General features: G+C 48.8%; 1 protein-coding gene and 1 long non-coding RNA gene across 12 annotated transcripts; one reads left to right on the forward strand and one right to left on the reverse strand.

The window, feature by feature from the left end:
- The first annotated feature begins 62 nt into the window (after positions 1-62).
- On the forward strand, positions 63-17,186 carry LOC144577069 (uncharacterized). Of its 2 annotated transcripts, none has more exons than XR_013520322.1 (3): positions 63-223; positions 6,078-6,147; positions 17,058-17,186. It is a non-coding gene; the product is annotated as an uncharacterized LOC144577069 (long non-coding RNA). The 2 variants fall into 2 exon arrangements; XR_013520321.1 differs by lacking the exon at positions 17,058-17,186 and adding an exon at positions 7,623-7,760.
- MYBPHL (myosin binding protein H like) lies at positions 9,039-25,636 on the reverse strand. 10 transcript variants are annotated; one of them, XM_003733508.6, is made up of 9 exons: positions 25,472-25,636; positions 16,044-16,132; positions 15,367-15,493; positions 14,924-15,063; positions 14,656-14,815; positions 14,101-14,237; positions 12,999-13,185; positions 10,862-10,905; positions 9,039-9,262 (listed from the first exon to the last, which is right to left on the reverse strand). In XM_003733508.6, the coding sequence occupies exons 1-8, from the start codon at positions 25,614-25,616 to the stop codon at positions 10,895-10,897; spliced, it is 996 nt and encodes a 331-aa protein (XP_003733556.3). In that variant the 5' UTR covers positions 25,617-25,636; the 3' UTR covers positions 9,039-9,262; positions 10,862-10,894. The 10 variants fall into 10 exon arrangements, with proteins under 10 accessions (XP_003733556.3, XP_002751221.3, XP_078188829.1 ...); XM_002751175.7 differs by having other exon boundaries at positions 15,298-15,493; XM_078332703.1 differs by having other exon boundaries at positions 9,039-9,679; positions 15,298-15,493.
- Between the last annotated feature and the right edge of the window lie 879 nt (positions 25,637-26,515).

Consider the following 26,515-nt stretch of genomic DNA (forward strand, 5'->3'; position numbering starts at 1 on the left):
CTTTCGAATCTCTCAGGCCCCACCCACTCAAGCCATACACGCACCGTGATTGGTGGATCTTCAGGGGGCGGGGCTGTGGAGCTGCCGGCAGGAAGTCCGCGGGTGGGGGCCGGAGGAGAACCGTTCCCAGAAGACTCCAATCCCGGAGGCTGAGGCGGAGCCTAGGGTTGAGGCCCGGAGTGCGCGTGCTGGCGTACCTGGAGACCCTCTTTCCCGCTGGCAGGTGGGAGCCGGGCGCGGCTGGCCGGGAGGGGAATAACGGACCCACGAGTGTGGCCCTCGCGCCCCGCCCTCCTCTTGCTGCTGGGCCACGGAGCCTCCAGTCTCCAGAGCGATTGTGCTGCTTAAACCGACGCTCGGCGGGAGGAAATTAGTTTTCTTGGGCGCACTCAATATGCAGGCGCCGCGTTGGCCCGGGGTCGTCAGTTGTGGTTTTTTCCAAGTTAAGGAAGCACCTGAACACTTACATTGTAGACATATTGGGGTTCTCTAAGAAGTACATCCTCCATCGCCTCTTTAAGAACCTGACGCAGCCGAGGTGTAAAGAAAGCAACGGGCTTTTCACCCAGACAGGCTTGGGTTCAAATTCAACCCAAGTTTAACTGACCTCAAAACCCCAGTTTCGCTTTAGAGAGTCTGCCTTGAGTATATATCTGCCCTCTTTTCGTGAAAAGAGGATGGTGATCCTCGCAGTTAAGATGGATGTTAGGATAATCATGAAGATGTTTTCTACTGTGTGCCCTTAAGGAATTTAGAGGGGGCGTTTGTAAGTAGCCCCCTCTGAAATAAAAGCTGTGTTTGTAAAATGCTTAAGCCAGCTTGTTAGGAGTGTTGTCTCTGTTGTTGCTAAAAGGGGCCTGTGCCACCAGTGAACTTGTCAGAGACTTCGAACCAGAGCGACTCCATCTTGAATAGGGGCTGGGTAAAATAAGGCTGAGACCTACTGGGCTGCATTCCCAGGAGGTTAGGCATTCTCAGTCACAGGATAAGATAGGAGGTTGGCACAAGATACAGGTCACAAAGTCTCTGCTGATGAAACGGGTTGCAGTAAAGAAGCTGACTAAAACCCACCAAAACCAAGATGGCGATGGCGATGAGAGTGACCTCTAGTCATTCTCACTGCTGCACACCCACTGGCGCCATTACAGTTTACAAATGGCATCACAACGTCGATATTACCCTATAAAGTCTACAAAGAGAAGGCATGAATAAACCATCCCTTATTTAGCAGATAATCAAGAAACAACCATAAAAATGGGCAACCAGCAGCCCTCGGGGCTACTCTGCCTAGGGAGTAGATACTGTTTTCTTTCTTAATAAACTTGCTTTCACTTTATGGACTTGCCCTGAATTATTTCTTGTGCAAGGGCCAATAACCCTCTCTTGGGGTCTGGATCCTGACCCCTTTCTGGTAACAGTGAGATAGCAGGTCCACACAAGTTACAGATCACTAAGACCCCTCTAATAAAACAATATGCAGTAAAGAAGCCAGCCAAAATCTGCCAGAAACCAAGATGGTAAAGAAAGTGAACGCTGCTCATCCTCACTGCTTATGATACACTAGTTACAATTCATTAGCATGCTGAAGACACTCCTGCCAGGTGCCATGAAGGTTTACAAAAATGCTATGGCAACATCTACATGGTATAAAAGGAAGAGGAGCCTTCAGTTCCAGGAAATCATTCTCCTTGCCCAGAAAACCTATAAATAATCCACCCCTTGTTTAGCATATAAGCAAGAAATAACCATAAAAACAGCCTACCAGCAGCCCTTAGGGCTGCTCATTTTTTAATTCTTTTACTCCCCCCCCACCCCTTTTTTTTTAGTCTTGCTCTGTTGCCCAGGCTGGAGTGCAGTGACACCATCTCTGCTCACTGTAACCTCCACCTCCTAGGTTCTAGCAATTCTCCTGCCTCAGCCTCCTGAGTAGCTGGGATTACAGGTGTGTACCACTACAACTGGCTAATTTTGTATTTTTAGTAGAGACAGATTTCACCATGTTGGTCAGGCTGGTCCCCAACTCCTGATCTGCCCACCTCAGCCTCCAAAAGTGCTGGGATTACAGGCGTGAGCCACCGTGCCTGGCTTCCTTTACTTTCTTAATAAATTCACTTTCACTTTACTCTTTGGACCTGTCCGGAATTCTTTCTTGCAAGAGATTCAAGAATCCTCACTTGGGGTCTAAATGGATCAAAACCCCTTTCTGGTAACAAACTGAACTTCCTAGAAAGGTTCTGAATATTTAAAGTGAAAAAGTCCTAAGAGAGTGGTTGAGGGGCTTGTCAGTGAACAGAGCCTGAGCTTTAGTCCCCAGAGTTCGTGCCCATTATTTTGGCCATTTATAGGCTTTTTGTTTACTTTTTAGTTTTTGGCTAAGACGTTGAGGTGGTGAGATCTGCTGGAGTGACACGTTACTGTAATAAATGCCACCAGAAGCCAAGGAGCTGAAAACCAAAAACAAAATTCTAAGCCCCTCAACCAATTGAATGGATCCCTTCTCTCTGCCAATGGCATTCCAGATGTAACCTGGAAAAATTGTTCAGGCCATAATGGAGAGTGGGGGATAGGACATGCCTCATAATACTCTCCTCACGCTGGGATTCAGGCACAGCTGACCAACATTAACATTAAAACAAAGTTCTTGCTGGGTGGCTCTCGCCTATAATCCCAGCACTTTGGGAGGCCAAGGCAGGCAGATCATCTGAGGTCAGCAGTTTGAGACTAGCCTGGCCAACATGGCGAAACCCCATCTCTACTAAAAATACAAAAAAATTAGCTGGGCGTGGTGGCAGTCACCTGTAATACCAGCTACTTGGAAGGGTGAGACAGGAGAATCCCTTGAACCTGAGAGGCAGAGGTTGCAAGGTTTCAGTGAGCTGAGATCGTGTCACTGCACTCCAGCCTGGGTGTCAGAGCAAGACTCTGTCTTTAAAAAAAAAGCAACAACAGGGATCTTAACTTGAGGAAACAGACTTTTTCACCCAGCAGGCTGGAGTGCAGTAGTGCAACCACAGCTCACTGCAGCCTTGCAACCTCCACCTCCCAGGTTCAGGGGATTCTCCTGCCTCAGCCTCTCCTCACTGCAACCTCTGCCTTCTGGGTTCAAGTGATTCTCCTGAGTTCAAGTGATTCTCCTGTCTCAGCCTCCCAAGTAGCTGGGATTATAGGCGTGTGCCACCATGCCTGGCTAATTTTTGTATGTTTAGTAGAAATGGGGTTTCACCATGTTGGCTAGGCTGGTCTGGAAACCCTGACCTCAAGTGATCTGCCTGCCTTGGCCTCCCAAAGTGCTGGAATTACAGGCATGAGCCACCACGCCTGGCCAGAAACAGACTTTTTGTAGCAATAATGTTACTAGAAAGGGATCCAGATCAAGACCCCAAAAGAGGGTTCTTAAATCTCACACAAGAAAGAACTCAAGGTGAGTCCATAAAGTGAAAGTGAGTTTATTAAGAAAGTAAGGAAAGAATGGCTTTCTAAGGAAAGAAAGAAAGAATTCTTTCTAAGGAAAGAATTCCCTAGCCAGAGCAGTCCTGAGGGCTGCTGGTTGCCCATTTTTATGGTTATTTCTTTAGCATATGCTAAACAAGGGGTGGATTACTCATGCCTCCTCTTTTTAGACCAGATAGGGTAACTTCTGGATTTTTTTTTTTTGAGACAGAGTTTTGCTGTTGTTACCCAGGCTGGAGTGCAATGGCACGATCTCGGCTCACCGCAACCTCCGCCTCCTGGGTTCAAGCACTTCTCCTGCCTCAGCCACCCGAGTAGCTGGGACTAGAGGCACGCACCAGCATGCCCAGCTGATTTTTGTATTTTTAGTAGAGACAGGGTTTTACCTTGTTGACCAGGATGGTCTCGATCTCTTGACCTCGTGATCCACCCGCCTTGGCCTCCCAAAGTGCAGGGATTATAGGCGTGAGCCACTGCGCCCGGCCATTACTTAGAATTCTAACTGTCTGGGAATGCAGCCCACTAGGTCTTAGCCTTATTTTACCCAGCCCCTATTCCAGATGGAATTGCTCTGGTCCAAAGGTCTCTGACGATAAGTCACCAAATTCCAGCCCGACTCTAGTATAGTATCACATGACAGACAGGAGGCCCTGAAAGAAACTGAGGTCTTTTACCCCAAACCATATTTCTTTCTTTTTTTTTTTCAGAAGCAAATGAAGCACAAAATTTATGTAAACAGATGCTTGAATTCGCTCATCTGCTCTAATTAACTCCTGTCCTTTGGGACCAGGTTATGGGCAATGTACACGAGCGTTTACCAATGCAATATATATATTTTTTTCAATAAGTCTTTGAGGAACAGGTGGTGTTTGGTTACATGAATAAGTTCTCTTGCGGTGATTTCTGAGATTTTGGTGCACCCATCACCCAAGCAGTGTACACTGCACCCAGTATGTAGTCTTTTATCCCTCACCCCACCCCACCCTTTTCCCTGAGTCCCCAAAGTCCATTTTATCATTCTTATGCCTTTGCGTCCTCATAACTAAGCTCTCACCAAAATATATTTCTTTGACATATTTTGAAATTGCTCTGCAGAGCTGTCTCTTGTGCGGAACATCTACATTCTATAGAGAATCCCTGTTCCTTTCCAGGTCTTTTCCCTGAGACAGGAGAGAAGTAGGAGTTTGACACCTTTTTAGGTCTGATAAGAGCTCTGCAGCCTGCTACCTGGAGGCTTCACCTGCATAATAAAACCTTGGTCTCCATAACCTTTTTTCTCAACCCAGACATTCCTTTCTATTGGTTCCAGGTCTTGGATAATAACTCTTTAACCAATTGCCAATCAGAAAATTGTAAGGTCTCTTAGGCTGACTGATGGCACCATGGTAACTTCTGTGACCTGCATGGACACTCCAGATGAGTTCCTGGAACTAGAAAGTCTGATGTAACTGGAAAACCACAAAAAGGGGAAGAATGATCAACCACTGCTGTGTCAAGACATTATTCTATGGTTTCTTATTTCCACCTCAGCTGATAAGGCAATTGGACTTTGTAACCAACCTTGGTCAACCTCTTGACTCCAGACCCTACGACCCCCTCTCAGCTTGCAGAAACCTTCCCAAACTGTAACTTCTGTAACTTTCCACCACCTACACCAAACCTATAAAACCAACTCTTGCCGGGCGTGGTGGCTCATGCCTGTAATCCCAGCACTTTGGGAGGCCGAGGCGGGTGGGTCACGAGGTCAAGAGATTGAGACCATCCTGGTCAATATGGTGAAACCCCGTCTCTACTAAAAATACAAAAAATTAGTTGGGCGCGGTGGCGCGTGCCTGTAATCCCAGCTACTCAGGAGGCTGAGGCAGGAGAATTGCCTGAACCCAGGAGGCGGAGGTTGTGGTGAGCCGAGATCGTGCCATTGCACTCCAGCCTGGGTAACAAGAGCGAAACTCCGTCTCAAAAAAAACCCAACTCTATCCCACCGCCCTCTGCTGACTCTCTTTTTGGACTCAGCCTGCCTGCACCTGGGAGAATAAACAGCCATGTTGCTCACACAAAGCCTGTTTGGTTCCGGGTGGTGGGGGGGTGTCTCTTCATTTGGAGAGCCCATTTTAACAAAAACCTTTGAATCTGCTGTCTATGACCTGGAAGCTCCTCCACCCCACTTCAAGTCGCCTGGCGTTTCGGACTGAACCAATGCACATCTTACATGTATTGATTGATGCCTTATGTCTCCCTGAAATGTTTAAAACCAAGCTGTAGCCCAGCTACCTTGAGCACATGCTGTCAGGATCTTCTGGGGCTGTGTCAGGGGACCTTGGTCACCTATATTTGGCTCAGAAGAAATCTCTTGAAATATTTTACAGAACTTAACTCTTTTCATTGACAGAACCTTAGAATTTAGGGTGGGAAGACCCAGAACTTGCAAGTTTATGTGAGAAAGAGCAGAGAGAAGAGGATTGCCTCTCTCTGCTACTGAAGATGGAATGCCTGTTGCTTGCAGGACTTAGGATACATGGAGGGTGGGAAGACCAGAGCCAGCAGGGCTTCCCTCATTCTAGGAAAGTAGCAAAGTGGAGATCAGAGGGGAAGAAGCTATTAATTAACTGCATTCCTTCTTTCCCCAGGAGCAGCCAGAGTGGAGAAACTACATTCATCTTTAGATGAGCAGAGGAGGAAGTTTTAGCAAACTGGAAGGTAATTTATCCTAAGGAAACTCCAAATTATCATTTTGAAAGCCATTACAGTAGCAGGAAAAAAAGAAAAAGCAACAGAACTACTTTCACCTCCACTAGAAAGACAGCAAAGTTAGAAAGTATAGCTTTCAGGCACAAAAATTATTTGCCCAGCCAGTAATCTGGGAAACATTTGATATTTGTTTTCCTCCCCTCAACCCCAAAATAATGTGTAGGAACAGGTGTTTAAGATTTTGGATAAATAATGAATTAATGAAGAAATTCCCGTCTCTCAGCCACAGAGTAGGCCTGAACTCAGAAGTGCTCCTTAAGTGTCAAATGCATAAATGAGAACAATAAGGACTCCAGCGTGCTTCTCCTTCAATGCAGAATGTGGCTGAAGGTCTTGGGCAGTGTAATTTTATTCCTTCACCATGAAGGGTGGGAATATATCATCTTTAAGGGATGGCCCTTGAGTAATCCAGGGAACAGCTGAGGCATGGGGCTGTGGTCTGAGGCCAAAGGTCTGACTTATCCCTAGGGCATTGTAACTGGGGGTGTTTCACCTCTTCCTGACCTAGGTCCTGCTTCCACTGGAGGGAGGCCTCTTTGCCATCGTGTTCATGGCTGGCTCGTACTGGACTCTGGTCCCTCCCACGACATTGTCAAGCAGGGGTACCCTGCAAATGACTTGCATGACTATTTTCTCAATTTTCAAAGGGATAGTATATAATTAGTAACATTCTAATTGCATAGAAATAATTTATGATTCAAAGAATGCCTTATGGCGTGGAGGCTTAATTCTTGTGAAACTCCACTTGAGGACCGGAATACTTTACCTCAACTGAACATAGACCTTTGGTCTGAACAAAAGGGTCCTTCACATTCTGCTCAGCCAAATCACTTCCCCAACGTCCTCAAAACCTTTCCAAGTATTTATTGCCTCCTGGAAATATTTTCTTTCTTAAATGCATGATTCCAACCCAGACCCTCTACAGTGGGGCTCGCCAGATGAAAGAGATGAGAGAAGACAGAAAGCCTTGGAGTCAAACAGACCTGGTTCAAATCCTAGCTCTGCTGCTTACCAGCTGCATGACTTGGGATAACTTATGAGCTTCAACTTCCTCATTTGTAAAATGAAGATTAAAAGAGATAAAGCACAGATAGTTCAGTTCCTGTTGCATAGATGGCTGTTTCAGTAATCTATGAGTAACAAACCATTTCAAAATTTAGTGGCTTGAAACAACAGCCACTACTGATTTGCTCATGATTTTACAATTTGGGCAGGGCTCTGCAGGGATGACTTGTCTCTACTCTACAAGGTGTTGATTGGGCTTAGCTGGGGCTGCAGGGTCCAAGGTGGCCACATGTGTCCAGGGCCATGGTGCTGGCTCTCAGCTACGATGCTTGGTTGTCCTCCATGTGGCCTCTCATAATTCAGTAATCTAGCCTGAGATCCTTTCAATGGGAGCTAAATTCTTTTCTTTTTTTTTTTAGACGAAGTCTCGCACTGTCGCCCAGGCTGTAGTGCAGTGGTGCGTTCACGGCTCACTGCAATCTCCACCCCCTGGGTTCAAGCAATTCTCCTGCCTCAACCTCCTGAGTAGCTGGGATTACAGGCATGCGCCATCACGCCCAGATAATTTTTTTGTATTTTTAGTAGAGATGGGGTTTCACCATGTTGGCCCAGATGGTCTTGATCTCCTGACCTCGTGATCCTCCCATCTCGGCCTCCTAAAGTGCTGATTACAAGTGTGAGTCACCGTGCCCGGCTGGGAGCTGACTTCTAAAAGGAAACGCAGAAACTCTGGTACCTCTTAAGACCCAGACCAGGACCAGCGCCACATCACTTCTGCTACATTCTTTGGTCAAAGCAAGTCACATGATTCAAGGGAAGGGAAAATAGTCTCCAGCTCTTGATGAGAGGAGCACCACGCTCATACAAAATAGGAGGAACTGTTATCATCTTCTGCAGATTCTATCACAGAACACCTTCAATGTCTTATTTGTCATCAGAATAAAAACAAAGCTAATCAAGGGAACTTCACCTTCATTCTTTCCCCAGGGCTTAATGTGACTCTGCTCCAATTTCTTTTCTTTTCTTTCTTTTTTTTTGACAGAGTCTCATTCTCTTGCCCAAGCTGAAGTGCAGAGGCATGATCTCAGCTCACTGCAACCTCTGCCTCCTGGGTTCAAGCAATTCTCCTGCCTCAGCCTCCCGAGTAGTTGGGATTACAGGCGTCTGCCACATGCTTGTCAATTTTTTTTGTATTTTTAATAGAGATAGGGTTTCACCATGTTGGTCAGGCTGAGTTTGAATTCTTGACCTCAAGCGATTCGCCCGCCTTGGCCTCCCAAAGTGCTGGGATTACAAGTGTTAGCCACTGCGCCCAGCCTAATTTTTGTATTTTTAGTAGAGACAGGGTTTCACCACATTGGCCGGGCTGGTCTCGAACTCCTGACCTCAAATGATCCATCCACCTCAGCCTCCCAAAGTGCTGTGATTACAGGTGTGAGCCACAGTGCCAGACCTCCAATTTCTTGAGTATCATTACGGCCCTCAGGTCTTGGAGCTCTGTCTTTAATTAGCTATATGTATATTAGTGTTCTGCTGTTTGCCTCGTTGCGGTGGATGAGCGTCCTGTTATCCCAGCTTAAATTGGAACGCCCATAGAGGCAGAGAGTAAGTCACCTTTGGCATCTCTTTCCAGCACTTGGTACTGTGGAGAGTTGAATTTGGTTCTGTCATAGATGCCTAGGGAAAAGGACAGCGTTAGAAACCTCTGTGGAAGAGAATGTGGATGTGGGAATAGATAGGGGAGCCTTAGGGCCCTGAGGTTCTTTACAGCCTGGCTAAAGGATGGCAGCTTTCCAAATGTTTCATAAAAAGTCTGAAATACAGGGACACTTAGGCACTGGGGAGTCACACATTTATTTAGAGGAATCCAAACCAGACACGGTGCCGAAGCTCCTGGAGGACAGAGTCTCACCACGGGCGGGCTTCATGGAGGCACTGGAAAGAGAGAGCACTTTGTAGCCATGACAGCAAACCGCCAGAGCACACCAGGCTGCTGAGGGCATCCTCCTCACGGTCCCTGGCTCCTGTGCCATGAATTCACTTCATTGCTGGGCACTGGCTGTGAGAGAGGGAAAGGGGCAACTAGCTCGAATACAAATAACATTAACACAGAGCGGGAGATGAGGGAGGGAGAGCTGTCTCTGCAAGCCGACTGTGGGAGAGCGCTTTTCTGAGAAGTCTGGACTTGTAACGCATCCCTTAGGGCTTTCATTTGCTACATACCAGTGAGAGCCTTAAATAAATGTCTTCTGAGATCAAATTCATTTTCAATTTCCATCAGCCAGCAGCTACAAGTCAGAGGGGACACTGGGAACTTGTTCTCTTTCGTTCTATCTCAAGCTTCTTTTTCACCTTATGCCTCAGTTTGTACACAACATACCTACTGTGAATGATGGAAAATCTAACGGAGCTGTCAAGTTCTAAATGATGAGCTGAGTTGCCTTTTGCCAGTAATGTGCTGCTTGGGACCACACACCTAAAGATTAAATTATAATTGACATAAATGAGAAGGAGGATTTTCTTCTCTTGGAAGGGAAGGAATCCATAAGCTTTAAAGTAAAAAACAAATGTATTAATCTGTTTTTTACCATGCTTATGATCCGGAGGTGTTTAGTCAATCAAGAGGGGCAGCCTCCCTGTCCTTACCACTCCACAGGCATGTAGCGCTGTGACTCCTGTGGGTTCCTGCACTCTGAATTGTTCCCTTGATGTCTTTTCCTACAATACCTGCCCAGATCCCTCCCACAGAACCTCTTTCTGACTAGGTGGATGCTATCACTCTTCTTCAGAGGACCATTAGGTTTAATTCCTACCATCGACTTGAGGAGTGCAGACATAGAGAGGATATGACAAAAGCAGACTGCAGCTAGTATAAATTCTCTCCACAAGGATGATGATATTCGCTTTTAAAAATGGTTACAACAGCTGGGCTTGGTGGCTCACACCTGTAATCCCAGCACTTTGGGAGGCCGAGGCAGGCAGATCACTTGAGGTCAGGAGTTTAAGACCAGCCTGGCCAACATGGTGAAACTCCATCATTACTAAAAATTACAGGCATGGTGGCATGTGCCTGTAATCCCAGCTACTTGGGAGGCTGAGGCAGGAGAATCACTTGAACCCAAGAGGTGGAGGTTGCAGTGAGCCAAGATGGCGTCACTGCATTCCAGCCTGGACAACAGAACAAGACTTCACCTCAAAAAAAAAAAAAAAAAAAAGGTTACAACAAAAGTGGTCACCAGTGGATACGTGACTGAAAGGCTCAGGAATGCACCTCTGTCCCTGACTCAACAAAACTAGCCATAGCCAGGCACAGTGGCTCACGCCTATAATTCCAGCACTTTGGGAGGCTGAGGCGGGCAGATCATGAGGTCAAGAGATCGAGACCATTCTGACCAACATGGTGAAACCCCGTCTCTACCAAAAATACAAAAAAAATTAGCTGGGCATGGTGGCGCGTGCCCATAGTCCCAGCTACTGGGGAGGCTGAGGCAGGAGAATTGCTTGAACCCGGGAGGCAGAGGTTGCAGTGAGCCAAGATCACACCCATTGCACTCCAGCCTCGATAACAAGCACGAAACTCTGTCTCAAAAAAAAAAAAAAAAATACTAGCCATAAACATGAACTAATCCATTGAGACACCTTGCCTCTCTTTACTTACCTTTACCAGAGTACCGCATCCTCTTAGGTGTCCTCAATTAGGAACTGCAATAATTGAGACATTTCTCAGTGTTAACATCTCAGAAATCTGAGAAACCTTTCAGAGCATTGGAAAGGAATATTCTATTTCAGGTTTTTGGGGAGTCAATGGTGCTATTTAGGTAGTCTATACACAGAGAAGACCGGACACGTAAGGGCTCGTTCATTCTCGATTCATGCAACAAACATTTAGAGTGCCCACTGTGTGTCAGAAACCGGGCTAGACACTGCAGGGACAAAGGCGATTAAGACACCATCTCTGCCATCAAAGTGTTTATAATTTAATAGGGAAACAGATCTATAGATAATCATAAAACAATATGTTAAACACAAAGATAGAGGTCTGAACTAGGTGACAGGTATAGATAAGTGACTAAATACTTTAAGGAAGTAGAGAGGATTGCAATATTACCTTTAAACAAACCAAAGGGGAAAGTGGAATAAAGCCCAACAAACAGTTGCAGCTTTCCTAGGCTGAGTCAGAAGATTGCATGGCATAAAGAAAACGATCTGAGTGAGGACCAAGAGACCTCGGCTCTTTCCACCAGTGCCAGGTGGTCAATTAACTGACACTGGAACTCTTGGGCAAACCAGTTCCCTCCCTATACTTTTGTTTTCTCCTTTGCAAAATGGAAATAATAACTCTTCCTATATTATTAAATTACAATGGAGAGACATGAGATAGTAGATAATTAAAATATTTCTGCTGGGCGCAGTGGCTCACACCTGTAATCCCAGAACTTTGGGAGGCCGAGGCAGGTGGATCATGAGGTCAGGAGATCGAGACCATCCTGGTCAACAAGGTGAAACCATGTCTCTACTAAAAATACAAAAAATTGGCTGGGCATGGTGGTGCGTGCCTGTAATCCTAGCTACTCAGGAGGCTGAGGCAGGAGAATTGCCTGAACCCAGGAAGTGGAGGTTGTGGTGAGCTGAGATCGTGCTATTGCACTCCAGCCTAGGCAACAAGAGTGAAACTCCGTCTCAAAATAAAATAAAATAAAATATTTCCTCCAGGCTGGGCATTGTGGCTCACGCCTGTAATCCCAGCACTTTGGGAGGCCGAGACAAGTGGATCATGAGGTCAGGAGTTCAAGACCAGCCTGATCAACATGGTGAAACCCTGTCTCTACTAAAAATACAAACCTTAGCTGGGCGAGGTAGCACGTGCCTGTAATCCCAGCTACTCAGGAGGCTGAGGCAGGAGAATTGCCTGAACCCAGGAAGTGGAGGTTGTGGTGAGCTGAGATCGTGCTATTGCACTCCAGCCTAGGCAACAAGAGTGAAACTCCGTCTCAAAATAAAATAAAATAAAATATTTCCTCCAGGCTGGGCATTGTGGCTCACGCCTGTAATCCCAGCACTTTGGGAGGCCGAGACAAGTGGATCATGAGGTCAGGAGTTCAAGACCAGCCTGATCAACATGGTGAAACCCTGTCTCTACTAAAAATACAAACCTTAGCTGGGCAAGGTAGCACGTGCCTGTAATCCCAGCTACTCAGGAGGCTGAGGCAGAAGAACCACTTGAACCTGGGAAGTGGAGGTTGCAGTGAGCCAAGATTGCTCCACTGCACTCCAGCTTGGGTGACAGAGTGACATTCTATCTCAAAAAACAAAAAAGTAGGCTGGGCATGGTGGCTCCTGCCTATAATCCCAGCACTTTGGGAGGCCGAGGCTGGTGGATCACGGGGTCAGGAGATTGAGACCATCCTGGTCAACAAGGTGAAACCACGTCTCTACTAAAAATACAAAAATTAGCTGGGCATGGTGGCGCACGCCTGTAATCCCAGCTACTCGGGAGGCTGAGGCAGGAGAATTGCCTGAACCCAGGAGGCGGAGGTTACGGTGAGCCGAGATCATGTCATTGCACTCCAGCCTAGGCAACAAGAGCGAAACTCTGTCTCAAAAATATAAATAAATAAATAAATTAATTAAAGTAAAATATCTCTTCCGATACATCCTGATGATGACAATGATGAGAGTGTCCAGCAGGGGAACCCCTCCTCTACCTAGACTTGCATCTCTGGCCCTTGACTCTTCCACGGTGGAGAGAGGAGCTGACTGGTAGCCTAAGGCGCTAATTCTCCTCTTGCCCTTACCTTTCACATCCACCCGACAGTCCACAGATGCCTCCCCTAGGGCGTTCACTGCCTTGCAGGTATAGATGCCTCCATCAAAGGGACCAGGCTTGCGGATCTCTAGGGAGCAGATCCCCAGGTGAGTCAGGGCTCTGTACTTAGGGTTGCCTTGGATATCCATCTTGTTCTTCAGCCAGATGATCTTGGGCTGGAAAACAAAGATGAGGAAGACAGCAAGGAGGAGCGGGGGTAAGAACCAACGGTCTCTCTGTGCTCAGTCTTTGGGACTCTGTCCACATATAGATAATGGCTTTTTAGAGGGCTCCCATTGTGGAAAGGGGCTCCTCTGCCAGTACCTTCAGCAGTCCCTCACGCTCCTTCTCTTGGTTGAAAATAGCACCTGAAACCTCACTTTCTTCACCAATATTTCTGACTGGAAGAAAACTCCTAACTTCTCTTCCATGCTCTCAGGCAGCCCCTTTATGGCTCAGAAGCACTGAGCATCTCCTCTTGTGAATCATTTGTATTCTGTTCCCACTGCTCACTTATGAGCTGCCTCTGACACCTCTGGTTAGAGAATAGTTTCTAGAGTGGGCTGTTGATGTCCCCCTTCTGAGATGTTATCTCCATGTAGTCTGGTCCAGTCTCAAAACCCAAAAGGTTGTTGGTACGGGTTGTTAATGGTGTTTAATCCTGCGTTCGGAGCATGATGACTAGATTGTAAACAGAGAGGCCTTGCTCAGGGTTGCGGCCAAAGGCTGAACTCTAGGCAGTTTGCATGTGCACGGCCCTGATTGGATGAGGTACAGATAGGTAAGGAGAAACCACCGGGATGCCGTCACTCCCACCAGAGAAGCAACTTGAAGCACATGCCTAATTGCCTGCAGGTCGGTAAGCAACAACTTCATATATGAGGAACAAACACTCAAAAGGAAATGTCATTCTCATCAGTCCGTCCTGGACTCCAGCTACCCCAACTATTCCTGAATACCGTGCTGTTGAAGAGGCAGATGATGGTGATGGTAACAGATGTTATGTTACAACGCTCTGCAACTCAGCTTAGGTTAGGACAGGTAGGAACATGAAGCGGCTCAGCACAGCACCCCCCAGAACCCCCACTCACCCGGGGAGAGGCACGGACACAGCAGAAGAGCTGGGTATTATAGCCGGTGACTGTAGTGCAGTCGGCCAGAGGCTGGGTAAACTTTGGGGCTTCAGAAAAGTCTCGCTGGGCAAACCCCTTGGTCTTGTAAACAGTAGCTGAGGGCACCAAGAGGGACCAGGATGTAGATTCTGCGATCCCAGCCCTTGTCGACTCTTTATCCTTAAGTCTTTTTTTTTTTTTTTTTCCTGAGATAGAGTCTCACTCTGTTGCCCAGGCTGGAGTGCAGTGGTGTGATCTTGGCTCACTGCAACCTCCGCCTCTCTAATTCAAGCAATTCTCCTGCCTCGGCCTCCTGAGGAGCTGGGAATACAGGCATGCACCACCATGCCTGGCTAATTTTTGTGTTTTTAGTAGAGATGAGGTTTCACCATGTTGGCCTGGCTGGTCTTGAACTCCTGACCTCAGGTGATCCGCCCGCCTTGGCCTCCCAAAGTTCTGGGATTAATGGGCGTGAGCCACTGCGCCAGGCCTATCCTTAAGTCTTCCCAGCTTACAGTCCCATGCCCTCCTTACCTGCTTTCTGGATGTGGGCGAGGTCAGTGGTGATGGGGGCTGTTTCACTGAGTCCGCACTGGTTTTCAGCAAAGACGCGGAAGGCATAGGAGTTGCCGATGATGAGGTCGGAGACAACGCAGCTGGTGCGGTGATAGTGCTCCAGCACCGTGAACCACAGCTGCGGGGCCCCGACATGATGCCACAAATCAGCCACCCGACGTGGAGCTAGCACAGGCCTGTTCCAGCATGCCCTCTTCCACCCTCCTTCCTTCCCAGCTGGCCTCACCCCAGATTTTGTGTCAGCCTTCTGCACCGTGTATCCCAGGAGTGCTGTATTGCCTGTATCTTGGGGAGGTGTCCATTCCAGGGTAGCGTTGAAGCCCCAGACGTCTACCAGCTTAATACTCTGAGGAGGGCCTGGCCTCTCTGAAAGGGCAAAGCTATGGCAGTGGGTGTGGAATAGCCCACATGCATTGAAGTCACCTCAGGAGTGCCCCGGCCCCTTTTCCTGCTAGCTACCCCTTCTGCACCAACCCTGTGTCCCAGATATAATGTGGGGGCCTTGCAGCAGCTTCCCCAGCTCTCTGAGCTGGCTCCTCTTCAGCCTGGAAAGGGAGTTTCTGAGGACCGCCCCCCTATGTCCCACTCCCCCCACCGTACCAATCACCAGGATGTCAATGGTGGCCGTGGCCTCCAGCCCGCCTAGCTGGACACGGAGTTGGTAGCGACCTGAGTCAGCACGTTGGGCTTCTCGGATGAAGAGGATGGAGTCTCGCTCCCCATTCCGCACGCTCACACGGCTGGTGTCCAAGGCACAGCCATTGTGTGTCCAGGTGGCTTGAGGTTTGGGCTTGCCCTGAGGAACGAGGGTAACGCTTTGAACAGCCCCGAGAGGCTTCTTGACTTTCCCTGCTGCTGTAGGGGTCCCGTCCACCCCAGGTTCACAGGGAGGCTTGACTTGGAGCTGCACATTCCTTGAGTTAGAAGTTGGTGGACCCTCCTGAGGGCCTCCTCCTTTCAGCAACAGCCTAAGGATCTTGGGAAAGAGGGATGGCGTTGAGTCTCCCAACCTCTGAGAGCTTACGTCATGGACACCCGAGGCAGCTGGGACCGACTAAATAGCTACTCAAACCCTTAAGAACTCTCCTAATCGTAAGCTCCCAGGCCTCTGCAGACTAAAGGGCATGGATACGCCTCACACCATCTCATGGGGCACACTTAGTCCTACCCAAACCCACCCTTAGGAGTGCAGAGGTCATTTGGCCTCAGACTTCTGGTGGCGTGACCCCTTCTATCCAAGGGTGGGAAGATTGCCCCTCTGCTAGCCGGACTCTTAGTATCTGCTTCCAAATCCAAAGCCTGGGCTGGCCCCAGACATAGACCGAGTATGGGGCTGGCATGATCACCTGGAATGGGATTAGTAGGTTCACTGTGTCCCCAACCTTCCGGATGTAGGTCTGCCTCAGGGCCCGAGGTAGCCAGATCTTGGGGTGCTCTGAATGATGGAGAGAGAGAGAGAACAGGAGATACTCAGAGAAAGTAAATCCTGTGTCCAGCTGCCTGGGTGCGTGGGTGGCCCAGGAGTCAGCCACCAAATTAAGCCCTTCTTAGAGGGAAGGGGAAGAGTGCTCCCATCATCCTGCTGGGATTTTAGGGTGAGGGGTTGGCTTAAGGAATGCCTTGGGGAACGTTAAGGTCTCAGCAGAAAGAGTACTGGAGCTCAAGTCTGACACTTCTAATTTGTAACTCTCAAGTGCTGACTTTCCATCATCTGGAGGCATTCCATCCTGATGGAGGCGTTTTTATTTTTCTGCTTGTGTATAGACCAGCCTCGTCTGTGTGGTTTGCCTTTCCACCCCTTTTCTACATTTGCCCTTACCTTTCTTTCCATCATGGCCACTTTTCACATTAATCCTGACCTCCCAGTTAGGTATGAAGCTTGGGGGAATGCTCTCCATTCTGCAGGCAAAGTCAACACCCTGGCCTGCCCGGCCACCCACAGAGACAACGCTGACATCACTGCAGAGGGAGCGCGTGTCTGGGTCCCTTACTCTGCCTGGCCACTCTGCTCTCGGGCACCTTTGCAGTCTTATTTCAGTTTTTGGAGGACCACTCTGTACAAACAGATTCTGGGACAGACCAGGTCTACCGCCCATTTCGCCTTGATCTCATGGGCCTGTCGCGGTGAGAAGTGGAGATCAGATAACGTGTATTGGCTTCCAGGATGAAGACAGGAGATGCTGGAAAACTGCTGAGTGTAGGTTCGGAGAATGACCAGGTGTCATTTCTTTCCGCTCGGGATGCCTCACACTGTCTTGGCTACCAAAGCACAAATATTCCCTCTGGGTTCCCTCGGGGGCCTGGTTGAGATGGACACCATTTTCTAGCCTTTTTCTGACTGCTGTCTCCCCCTTTCTCAGGCAGAGGCAGTTGCCTGGCTGATATTATCTTCAGTAGAATGTGACAGTGCTTCAGTTCCCAACAACCCAGACTCCCTGTGACAGTTCATTCTTGGCAGCTGGAAGAACTTCACCCCTGGTACATTCCTGTGGCAAACAGCGTGACTGCTTGATAGAGGATTCCAGACTCTTTGATAAGGCACACTTCTGCGAAAATACTTCCCTGAGCATTCACTATGACATATGTATGCTCACTTATGGATGAACTGTTTAAATATGTATATTACGTAACACGAACACGTAAGTGACGAAGCCTAAACAGAGGTTCTCCTGTGTTCTTCCTCCAGCTCGATCGTCAGTGCTGTCCAGAGAACTTCACTCCCAGAATCTCCCCATGATAATCTCAAGGTCGCAAGACTTTTGCAGATGAAGATCAATAGCAATATACAGTGCACATAGTCCGTTTTCTTTCTGCAGTTTCCTTTTCTGCGGTGTGGCTTATGTTTTCACCTGGGCTGTGCTTGTCTTAGACTGCACCTAGGAATACGTGATGAGAGGACTTGACAGGCCTGTGTACCATCTTCTGTGCCCTGCTCAGGCCTTGACTGCCTCAGCACAGATGCAGCAGCCCCAGGGAGCTGAGTGATCCTGTTGTGGCTGCCCCCGGTTGGGCTTTGGCGGCTTGGGAGGGGCGGGGCATAAAGAACAGAAGAAACGTTTGTGTGATGGGCTCCTCTCCTGTGGCCGTCTTGGCAAGCAACCAAGGAGTTGAAAACAGGCGGATATGACTTAAGGGTGTTTTGAAAAAGAGGGCCGTGCTTGGAAAGGAGGGTCAAAACCTCATCTTGTTGGGCTTGGTTCCCTACTGCTGGGGGAGGAAATAACCCTTCTTACATTTGCCAGGGAGAGGGCTGGAGACAAGGTGGCTCTGCTGTCCCTTCGTTGCCTGCCTACACAGTGTTGGCGTTGGGAAGGGCCTATAAGCACCAGAAGAAGGGACGCTGGGAGCAAGAGGGCTCTGAGAGAGAAGCCGGTGTTCGGGAGACCTCCCGGCTAGCAGCGACGATGTGCCTGGCACCTGAGACTCCTGCTTCCCCATTTAGGACTGTGTGTCTGAAGGACCCATTCTCAAAGCATCACCTGTGTCCTGCCTGCCAGCACCCACCCAGCACTGAGCACCAAATCAGGGCTCAGACAGTGGCCCCTGGAGGAAGGAGGCTCAGAGGGAAGGCAGGGCTAGACACACCCAAGGACCGCAAAGGTTGAGGTGGGGAGAGGAGCCCAGGCCCTCACGCCTGGCAGAGGTGCCCACTGAACCCTGCCCTGCCAAGACCTCAGGTAGGGAATGGGCTCTTACGGGTAGCTGTGAACTGATGTATGTGTTTCCACCTAGTGTTTGTTTCTTAGAAAAACACCTCGGGGCTGGGCATGTAATCCCAGCACTTTGGGAGGCCGAGGCGGGCAGATCACTTGAGGTTGGGAGTTTGAGACCAGCCTGACCAACATAGAGAAACTCCGTCTCTACTAAAAATACAAAAGTAGCTGGGCATGGTGGCGCATGCCTGTAATCCCAGCTACTCGGGAGGTTGAGGCAGGAGCATTGCTTGACTGGGTGGCGGAGGTTGCAGTGAGCCAAGATCGCATCATTGCACTCCAGCCAGGGTGACAAGAGCAAAAAAACTCCATCTCAAAGAAAAAAAAAAAGAAAGTAAAGAAAAACACCTTGGAAAATGTTAGCATTCTTATACCTGAAATAGAGAGAAAAGTAAAAGAAATGGATTTATGTGGAACATAAGCTAAGCGAGGGGCCGGGGGGAGTTAGGGGAAGAGGAGCAGACTGGCCCTTGAGATCCAGAGGGGATCCTAGCTGGGCAGAGAGAGTGAGGAAAGAGGCTGCCGGCAGGGATGGTGGTCTCTCCCTCCCTGGACGGTTCCATTGCTGGTTCTCTGCTCATCAGTGGGTTTCCTGATGAGACAATGAAACTTAAGTCTCTAGTATGGACTTTGAGGATGGGTAGGTGAGGCCTCTGCTCCCAGCAGGCTCCTGGCTCCCTGTGGGAGGGCAGAGGATGAGCGTGGGGCTAACATAGCTGATTACATGCAGAGGTGGCAGGAGAGAGTGTGACAGCTTCTGATGCCCGGTCAGCAGGTCAGCAGCACGCTCTCCAATCACCTCTCAACCCAACCCAGGCGCAATCTGACTCTTTGCTAAGAAAGTTAATGCCGGGGGAGGCATCTCTTTTCACACATCCGCAGTCATGCGAGGTGTAAATTGTCCTGACCTTGGGGAGGCATGGCTTCCCCTGATGCCCGAGATCTTTCTCCTCCTTGGATGCCAGGAGGGATGTGAACCAAAGCCTAGAGACTTTAAGAGCCTAGGTTTTCTAAGAGCAGGTCTGTCACAGTCACAGTTTGGTTTTCTCCCTTCATAGGGTCTTAGAGAAAAGGCATCTTGAAAAGTCCTTTGAGGGCCTTTGGTTGTGACCGGCCTGCTCTGAGCATGACGTGTCTCTCGGACACACTGCTAATTCTTTCTTAAAAATTATCAGAGAAAACTACTTCAAGTCCAGTGATCTTGACTCTGATTAGAAAATTCCTCCTAATACCTACCATGCTTTTATCCTGCTAATGTTTGTGCCCGTTTTCTTACTCTGCAAGTGTTCATATCCTCTCATAATTCCCTTTGATGGGATCAGAGTCTTTCTCCAGCGGCTGCCTTTCTCCATCGTTAGGACTGATGTTACTAGCTATGGCCTGGAGAGCCAAGAATCAACATGGAAGCATTGGAGGAGTGGGGAGGGTGTGTGTTTGTGTGTGTATGTATGACTGTGTATGTGTATGTGTATGAGTATGTGTATGTGTGAATGTATGAATGTGTTTATGTGTCTGTGTGAATGGTGTGTGTGTGTGTGAATGTATGAATGTGTTTACATGTATGAATGTGTGTGAATGGTGTGTGTATGTATGAGAGTGTGGCTGTGTGTGTGTGTGTGTGTGTGTGTGTGAGAGAGAGAGAGTGCCTACGTGGGTGAAGGGTCACCAAAAGAGGGTGAATTCAGGAGGCTAGCTATAACTTTTAAACTATCTAGAGGTTTCCAGGATTTCTTAGAGAAACATTAGCAGATGCCGAGGATGTGGCCTTGGCCTACTCAGAAGCCTGTCTGGAGGAGTGCAATGGCAAAGGAGTGGGGCAAGAGTGTCACTTTCTTGAAGACCATGAAACTAAGGTCATAAAAAATAAAAGGACATAGGAACAGGCAACACTTCTCCGAGGAAGTGACTTTACTGCCCCCACTGTCTTACAGTCGTCCCTCTAGTGCTTGATGGTTTTAGCCCTGGCTCACCTCCTCTCCACCACTGCTCCAGGCATAACTCCTGTTGGTGTCAACACCTATGTTTCCAGTCCCTATAGGGCGTCTCACATCCGGCCCACCACTCCTCCAATAACTTTGTCCTGTCCTAATTCAGCCACTGGTCCTCGTGGCCATTCTCTAGACCAAGAGCTACAATCCTTCTATGATCAGAATTATAAGCATCCCATCGTCTCCCTCACCACCTCTATAACAGAGATGGCTAACCGGCCACCAGAATATTCTGTAGTGTCGCTACCTCTGAGACATGGTGGCCCAGCTGCCTTGCTGGTTGGCCATGAGACTAGTTCTTGCCAATGACACGTGAGTGGCAATGGTGAGAATCACCTCTGGTCCCAGGCTTTGAAGAAGTTGCATTTTTATTTTCCTCTTCTGCTAGCCATGCGCAGATGATCATGGGGCCCTAAGGAATGGCGGAGCCCCAAGATGAAAGCCACCTGGGTCCCTGAATTACCACATGGAGGAGAACTATCTGTGCAATACAATTGTTTTTAGTTCTTACGCTAGTGAGAAATAGATATCTGTCATTCCTGAGACCTATTTGATCAAGAGCTACAATCCTTACATGATCAGAATTACAAGCATCCCACTGTCTCATCACGACCTCTATAACAGAGATGACTAACTGGCCACCAAAATGTGACATCTGCCATTCATGACATATATTTGAAGAAACATAACTTCTTTAAAGCCTGGGACCAGAAGTGAGTCTCACCATTGCCACTCATGTGTCCTTAGCAAGAACTAGTCTCATAGCCATCTGGCAAGGTGTCCAGGCAGCCACGTCTCAGAGATAGCTAGAAGGGCTGACATACGTTTTGGTGGTCAGTTAACCATCTCTATTACAGAGGTGGAAATGAGACAGTGAGATGCTTGTAATTCTGGTCATAGAAGGATTGTAGCTCTTGGTCTAGAGAATGGCCATGAGGACCAGTGGCTGAATTAGGAGAGGACAAGTATCTACTAGAATACCTAGCGAATACAATCTTTATCCCTTTAGCTCACTTCCTCTCATGCTCCAACACCAGCAATTCTGTGGCATCACTGAGGTCTGTGGTCATTATCCTACCACCCTGTCACTACCCAGCAGCCTTCATGTTAGCACTTTCTTCACCACCCAACTTAGATTACACAGTCGTTATTATACTCTCTTGCACTCACCCAAATCCCTTAATCTGCTTTGACTTCATTGCACTCTTCTGGCAATACCTAACCCTGGTTAAATAAACTTCCCATCCACTCAGTGCCTGTATCTGCACAGAATAACAGGACTGGGAGGAAATACAAAATTATGTGGACTCTAACTTGAGGGCCATTAATAGTGACCACCATCTTCAAGTGGACCCTGGCAATTCTACTAGACTTCCCGAGTTCACTCGGTCTCTCATTCTCCTGGGTGACTAGTGCACACCTTCCTCTTCCAAAACCTCCCTACCTTCTCCCTCATTCTCATTCCCAGTTGTTGATCTTGCTGTGTCTAAGGCTCACCTACAGTCTATTCCAACATAGCCAGATGGAAAAATCCTTAAAATCGACACTTAGGGCTGAGCACAGTGGCTCATGCCTGTAGTCCCGGCACTTTGGGAGGCTGAGGGGGGCAGATGGCGAGGTCAGGAGATCAAGACTATCCCGGCCAACATGGTGAAACCCCGCCTCTACTAAAAATACAAAAATTCGCTGGGCATGGTGGCACGCCTCTAGTCCCAGCTGCTTAGGAGGCTGAGGCAGGAGAATCACTTGAACCTGGGAGGTGGAGGTTGGAGTGAGCCAAGAGCGCGCAACTGCGCTCCATCCAGCCTGGCAACAGAGCGAGACTCCATCTTAAAAAAAAAAAAATCTACACTTGGTCCTGTCAGTCCTTACTCCCAGTCCCTGTACTGGCTGGCCGTCCGTCTCAGAGACAACTACCTGCTACATCTCGCCTTGCTACCTCTCGGACCAAAATGCTGCCACTGTCTCCCTCCCTGTGCTACAGCCACAATGGCCCCAACCCATAAAGCACACTCTTGCCTCAGGGGCTCTGCGGTTATTCTCTCTCTGCGTGGAAAAATTTCCCCAAATATCTGCATGCATTGCTCTCTCACTTCCTTTAAGTCACTGCTCAAATATCACCTTATGAGTGAGGCACTCACTGAATATTCTATTTGAAGCAAGAGGCTTGCATGCTTCCTCCCTGCAGCACGTGCCCTCTCCTTCCCTGCTCTAGTTTGGCATTGCATTTCTCACTATCTGACATATTAGCTATTTTACCTATTTATTGGCTCGCTCCCTCTGCTAGAATCTAACTTCTACGAGGGCAGTTATTTTTACTTATTTTGTTCATTTCTGTAATGTTGGCACCTAGAAGAGCACCTGGCACATCATAGGCACAACCTACATATTTGTGGAAAGGAGGAGTAAAGGAAGGATAGAAGGAAGGAGGGAAGAAAGGTCACGACTAGGCATGAGAGTCAGCTTTTCATGCCTGGAAGACACAGAACAGTTCAGATTGAAAGAGAACACACAGTCAGTCGGAGAGATTATGCTTAAGTCGAGAGATGGGCTCTCCCTCCTCCACCTCAGGGTCTTGGTCTCACCTTCTCCATGGGAGGGATGCAGCTTGTTCGCCAGCCTCTCACTGTTTTGGAAGCTCTCCTCTAGCCCCTGCCAAGCTTTGTCTCCAGGACACAGTGCCTCAGTGTAGAGCTAAGGACAGACATAGAGCTGTTTACCAGTGCTGGCCACCTACTCCTGCTTATTTAGCCATGTGGCCGGCTTGCCAAACTAAAAGCTCATTGTTGGCGATTTGTAGTTTGTTTTGATCTTGCAAATTAATTTCTATTTCTGATGCCTGCTCTAGTTCCCATGTTTTCACATGCCCACTGCAATACTCCCTCAGTCCGGAGCTCTCTTAAGAAAGAGGAGTTAGGAGGAAGAAAGGCTTTGGAGGTCTCAGGGGGCTTTGGGGTCATCTTGTCCAGGCCATGGCACCCTGAAGGATCTTTGTAGGAGGTTTGGGGCTCTGCAGACTCTCTGAACTTTTTTGTATGTGTATTTTTCCCAGGGCAAGAGTCCATAGCTCTCATTAGATTTTCCTAGGGGTCCATATCCACCAAAAAGTTAAGACACTGATTTAGTTCAACTCCTCAATTTACAGATGAGAAAATGGGAGCGGACTGACTTGCCTAGAGCCACAGAACAGAGCTAAGATTTGAACTCATGACTTCTTTTTTCCAAGTAGTTAACAGATGCACATATATTTTGCAAAGTATTCAAAAGTGTTCTTACTGCCGGTGGCATCTGGGATAGCACTGGGTTGAGCCACTGGTGCTAGTGGCCCTGAGGCCTGCAGTGTCCAGAGATGCTGCACACAAGGGGCTTTGGGCTGCATTTGTGGGACCATGGCTAGGGGCTGTCGGGAGCTGGCTGCAGCCAGAAGGGAAAAGCATGGGGGAGATGAATGCCCTCCTTTAGGGTTTTGGGAGACCAGTACAGGGAATCAAGGCTTTAGCAGTCCTGGCTCTTTCTCCTGCTGCCTGTCACTTATTCTCTGGGCCTTTTTTTTTTTTTGAGACGGAGTTTCGCTCTTGTTACCCAGACTGGAGTGCAATGGCACGATCTTGGCTCACCGCAACCTCCGCCTCCTGGGTTCAGGCAATTCTCCTGCCTCAGCCTCCTGAGTAGCTGGCATTACAGGCACGCACCACCATGCCAGGCTAATTTTTTGTATTTTTAGTAGAGATGGGGTTTCGCCTTGTTGACCAGGATGGTCTCGATCTCTTGACCTCGTGATCCACCCGCCTCGGCCTCCCAAAGTGCTGGGATTATAGGCGTGAGTCACCGCGCCCGGCCTCTCTGGGCCTTTTAAGGGAAGAAACTGGTTTTCTGCCTCAGTCACCCCAGCTTAATATATTCACACTAACGTCTGCTCCCTTCATCTTCGATAAGACAAACTTGGCCAGCTCTGTGCCCTTGACATTCAAACAGTTTCTGAAAACCCTCCTCTCCCATGCGGATAAGAGGCAGAGAGCGTCGCTGCACAGCCCTGTGGAAGTAGAACTCAGCCCTCACCCCTCACTTGGAAATATTTGATCATGTATTTACGTCTTAGTTTGGCATCTCCCAAGGCACTTTGGATCATCTCAGCAATCCTTTCAACTACCATGATAGGTAGAGGTTCTTAATTACCATTTTACAGAGTGAAGATTGAAACCGATTAGTTCAGTGCCTTGTCCAAGGTCACAGGGCTGTTAGAGGCAGCACTAGGAATTGAGCCTAGAGCTCTGCCTCCAAGTCTAGTACATCTTTTCCCCTACCTCTTCCTACGCTGGGAGTCCATGTGTTTCTTAAGATTTTTTTCATCCTCTTCACTTAAGATTCCAGGTGAGCGCCACAAAGTGGTTAGCTACAGAGGCCTCAGCCAGAGCATTCGGGGATGGGCGGCAGGAAGCCCAAGGCTGGAATGCGTGCCAACCACCTCCCAACGCCTCTTTGCTGAGAGGCGCACAGAGACCATCACGAAGGGGAAACGGAATGCTTCTCCCAGGAGGGCTCCACTTCTCAGGGCTCCACTGTTCAGACTCTGAGGGGTCAGGCTCTCCCATGGGAGCAGTGGGGGGTTGGAGAAGGTCCTGACCCCATGGCCCAGCCAAGCAGGAGACCAAGTGTCACTGTGCCGCCCCACTCCTAGCCTCCCTGTTGCCACAGCTTTTGATTTCCCTGTTCCTGCTGCAGACAGCCACTATCTCTCACCCCTCAGTCCCTTCCTGACTGGCCATTAGTATGTCAGGTCCTCCCAGTCCCTGCGACCAAGTTTTTAAAAGGCAAAAATATAAACAGATCATTTTTAGTCACTGTAAAGTGCCACCAACACCATCACTGACTTCTCGGCTAAGACACAAAAACCTAGCAGGACCTTTAAGCAACAAGTCAGACTCCAACGATGGGGGACAAGGCTCCCACAAATTATCTCCATCCTAAGTACCAATCCCATAAAGTCTTCAGTTCTGCAAAAAACCTGAGGTGCTGTAAGGAAGGTGGCGACATCCTCCCCAACTCCCACCCTCCCCACCCGCCATAGGTCACCTTCTATAAGGGGCAGGAGCTGGAGAGTGGGGCTGCCAGCTTCCTGTCCAGGTGAAGCCTGGGGTCCTTCAGCATCCGCTGGGCTGGCTTCTTTCACCTTCAGCTTGGATTCTGCAGCCACCTCCGGAGCTGTGGCTGCCTCCATGCTGGGCCTTCCCAGAGGCTGGGCTCCAGCTGAAGATTTTCACTGCTGGTGATGAGGGAGGGGCTGAGCACCTGCTCCCCAGGCTGGCCTCCCGGGTCCCAGTCACAGGGTTACGTAACTGGGCTGGCCTTCCCCAGTCAGCTACGCCTAGCCGAAGGGCTGAAGTAGGGGCTGGGGGAGAGAGGAGGATCAGAGAGCAGCCCAGAATAGCTCTAGGAGGACTGAGGTAGCCATGTTATCTTGGGAGAGAGATGACACCCCCGACAGCTCCAGGGAGGGAGGGAGAGCTTGAACACAGACCATCCAAAAGGGACCTCTGATTTCGGTTGAGAGGGCTGAGTGACATCTCTGCTCCTGACCTCCAGTTCATCCTGCAGGGCATTCAGGTCCCAAAGAAGGGGCCCAGGATTAGCTGACTCACAGCAACGCCTGAACTGCTTTCTCCCTCTGCTCCCACATTCAGTGAGTTGTAAAGTCTTATCAACTCGCCCTTTACAGGGCCTGTGTCATCCTCCCCCACTCCCTGGGGGCAGCAGGCACAGCACAGTTGTAGGTGGAGACCGCACTGGCACTGACTGCGGTGCCACTTGGGCTCTGTCACCAGCTAGCTGTGTGACTCACAACACATCAGTCTCTCTTCAGTCTGTTTCCTCATCTGTAAAATGGAGATAATTATAACCATAGGGTCGTTGTGAGGATTAAGGAGGTAATCTCTGTGAAGTGCTTAGCAGAGTGTAGCCGACTAAGTGCTTGATACATGTAAGCTATTTTTAGGTCAGGCCAGCATTTCTCCCTTTGAGAGCTGTCAATGGCTGCCTTGCCTATGAGATGAAGTACAAATAAAAGGAGAGGCAGCAGTGGTGCAGGGAGGCGAGCTCAGACGACCTGCGTGTGACTTC

This window comes from Callithrix jacchus, chromosome 7 (genome assembly GCF_049354715.1).
Source record: "Callithrix jacchus isolate 240 chromosome 7, calJac240_pri, whole genome shotgun sequence".
In the NCBI taxonomy this organism is placed as follows: domain Eukaryota; kingdom Metazoa; phylum Chordata; class Mammalia; order Primates; family Cebidae; genus Callithrix; species Callithrix jacchus.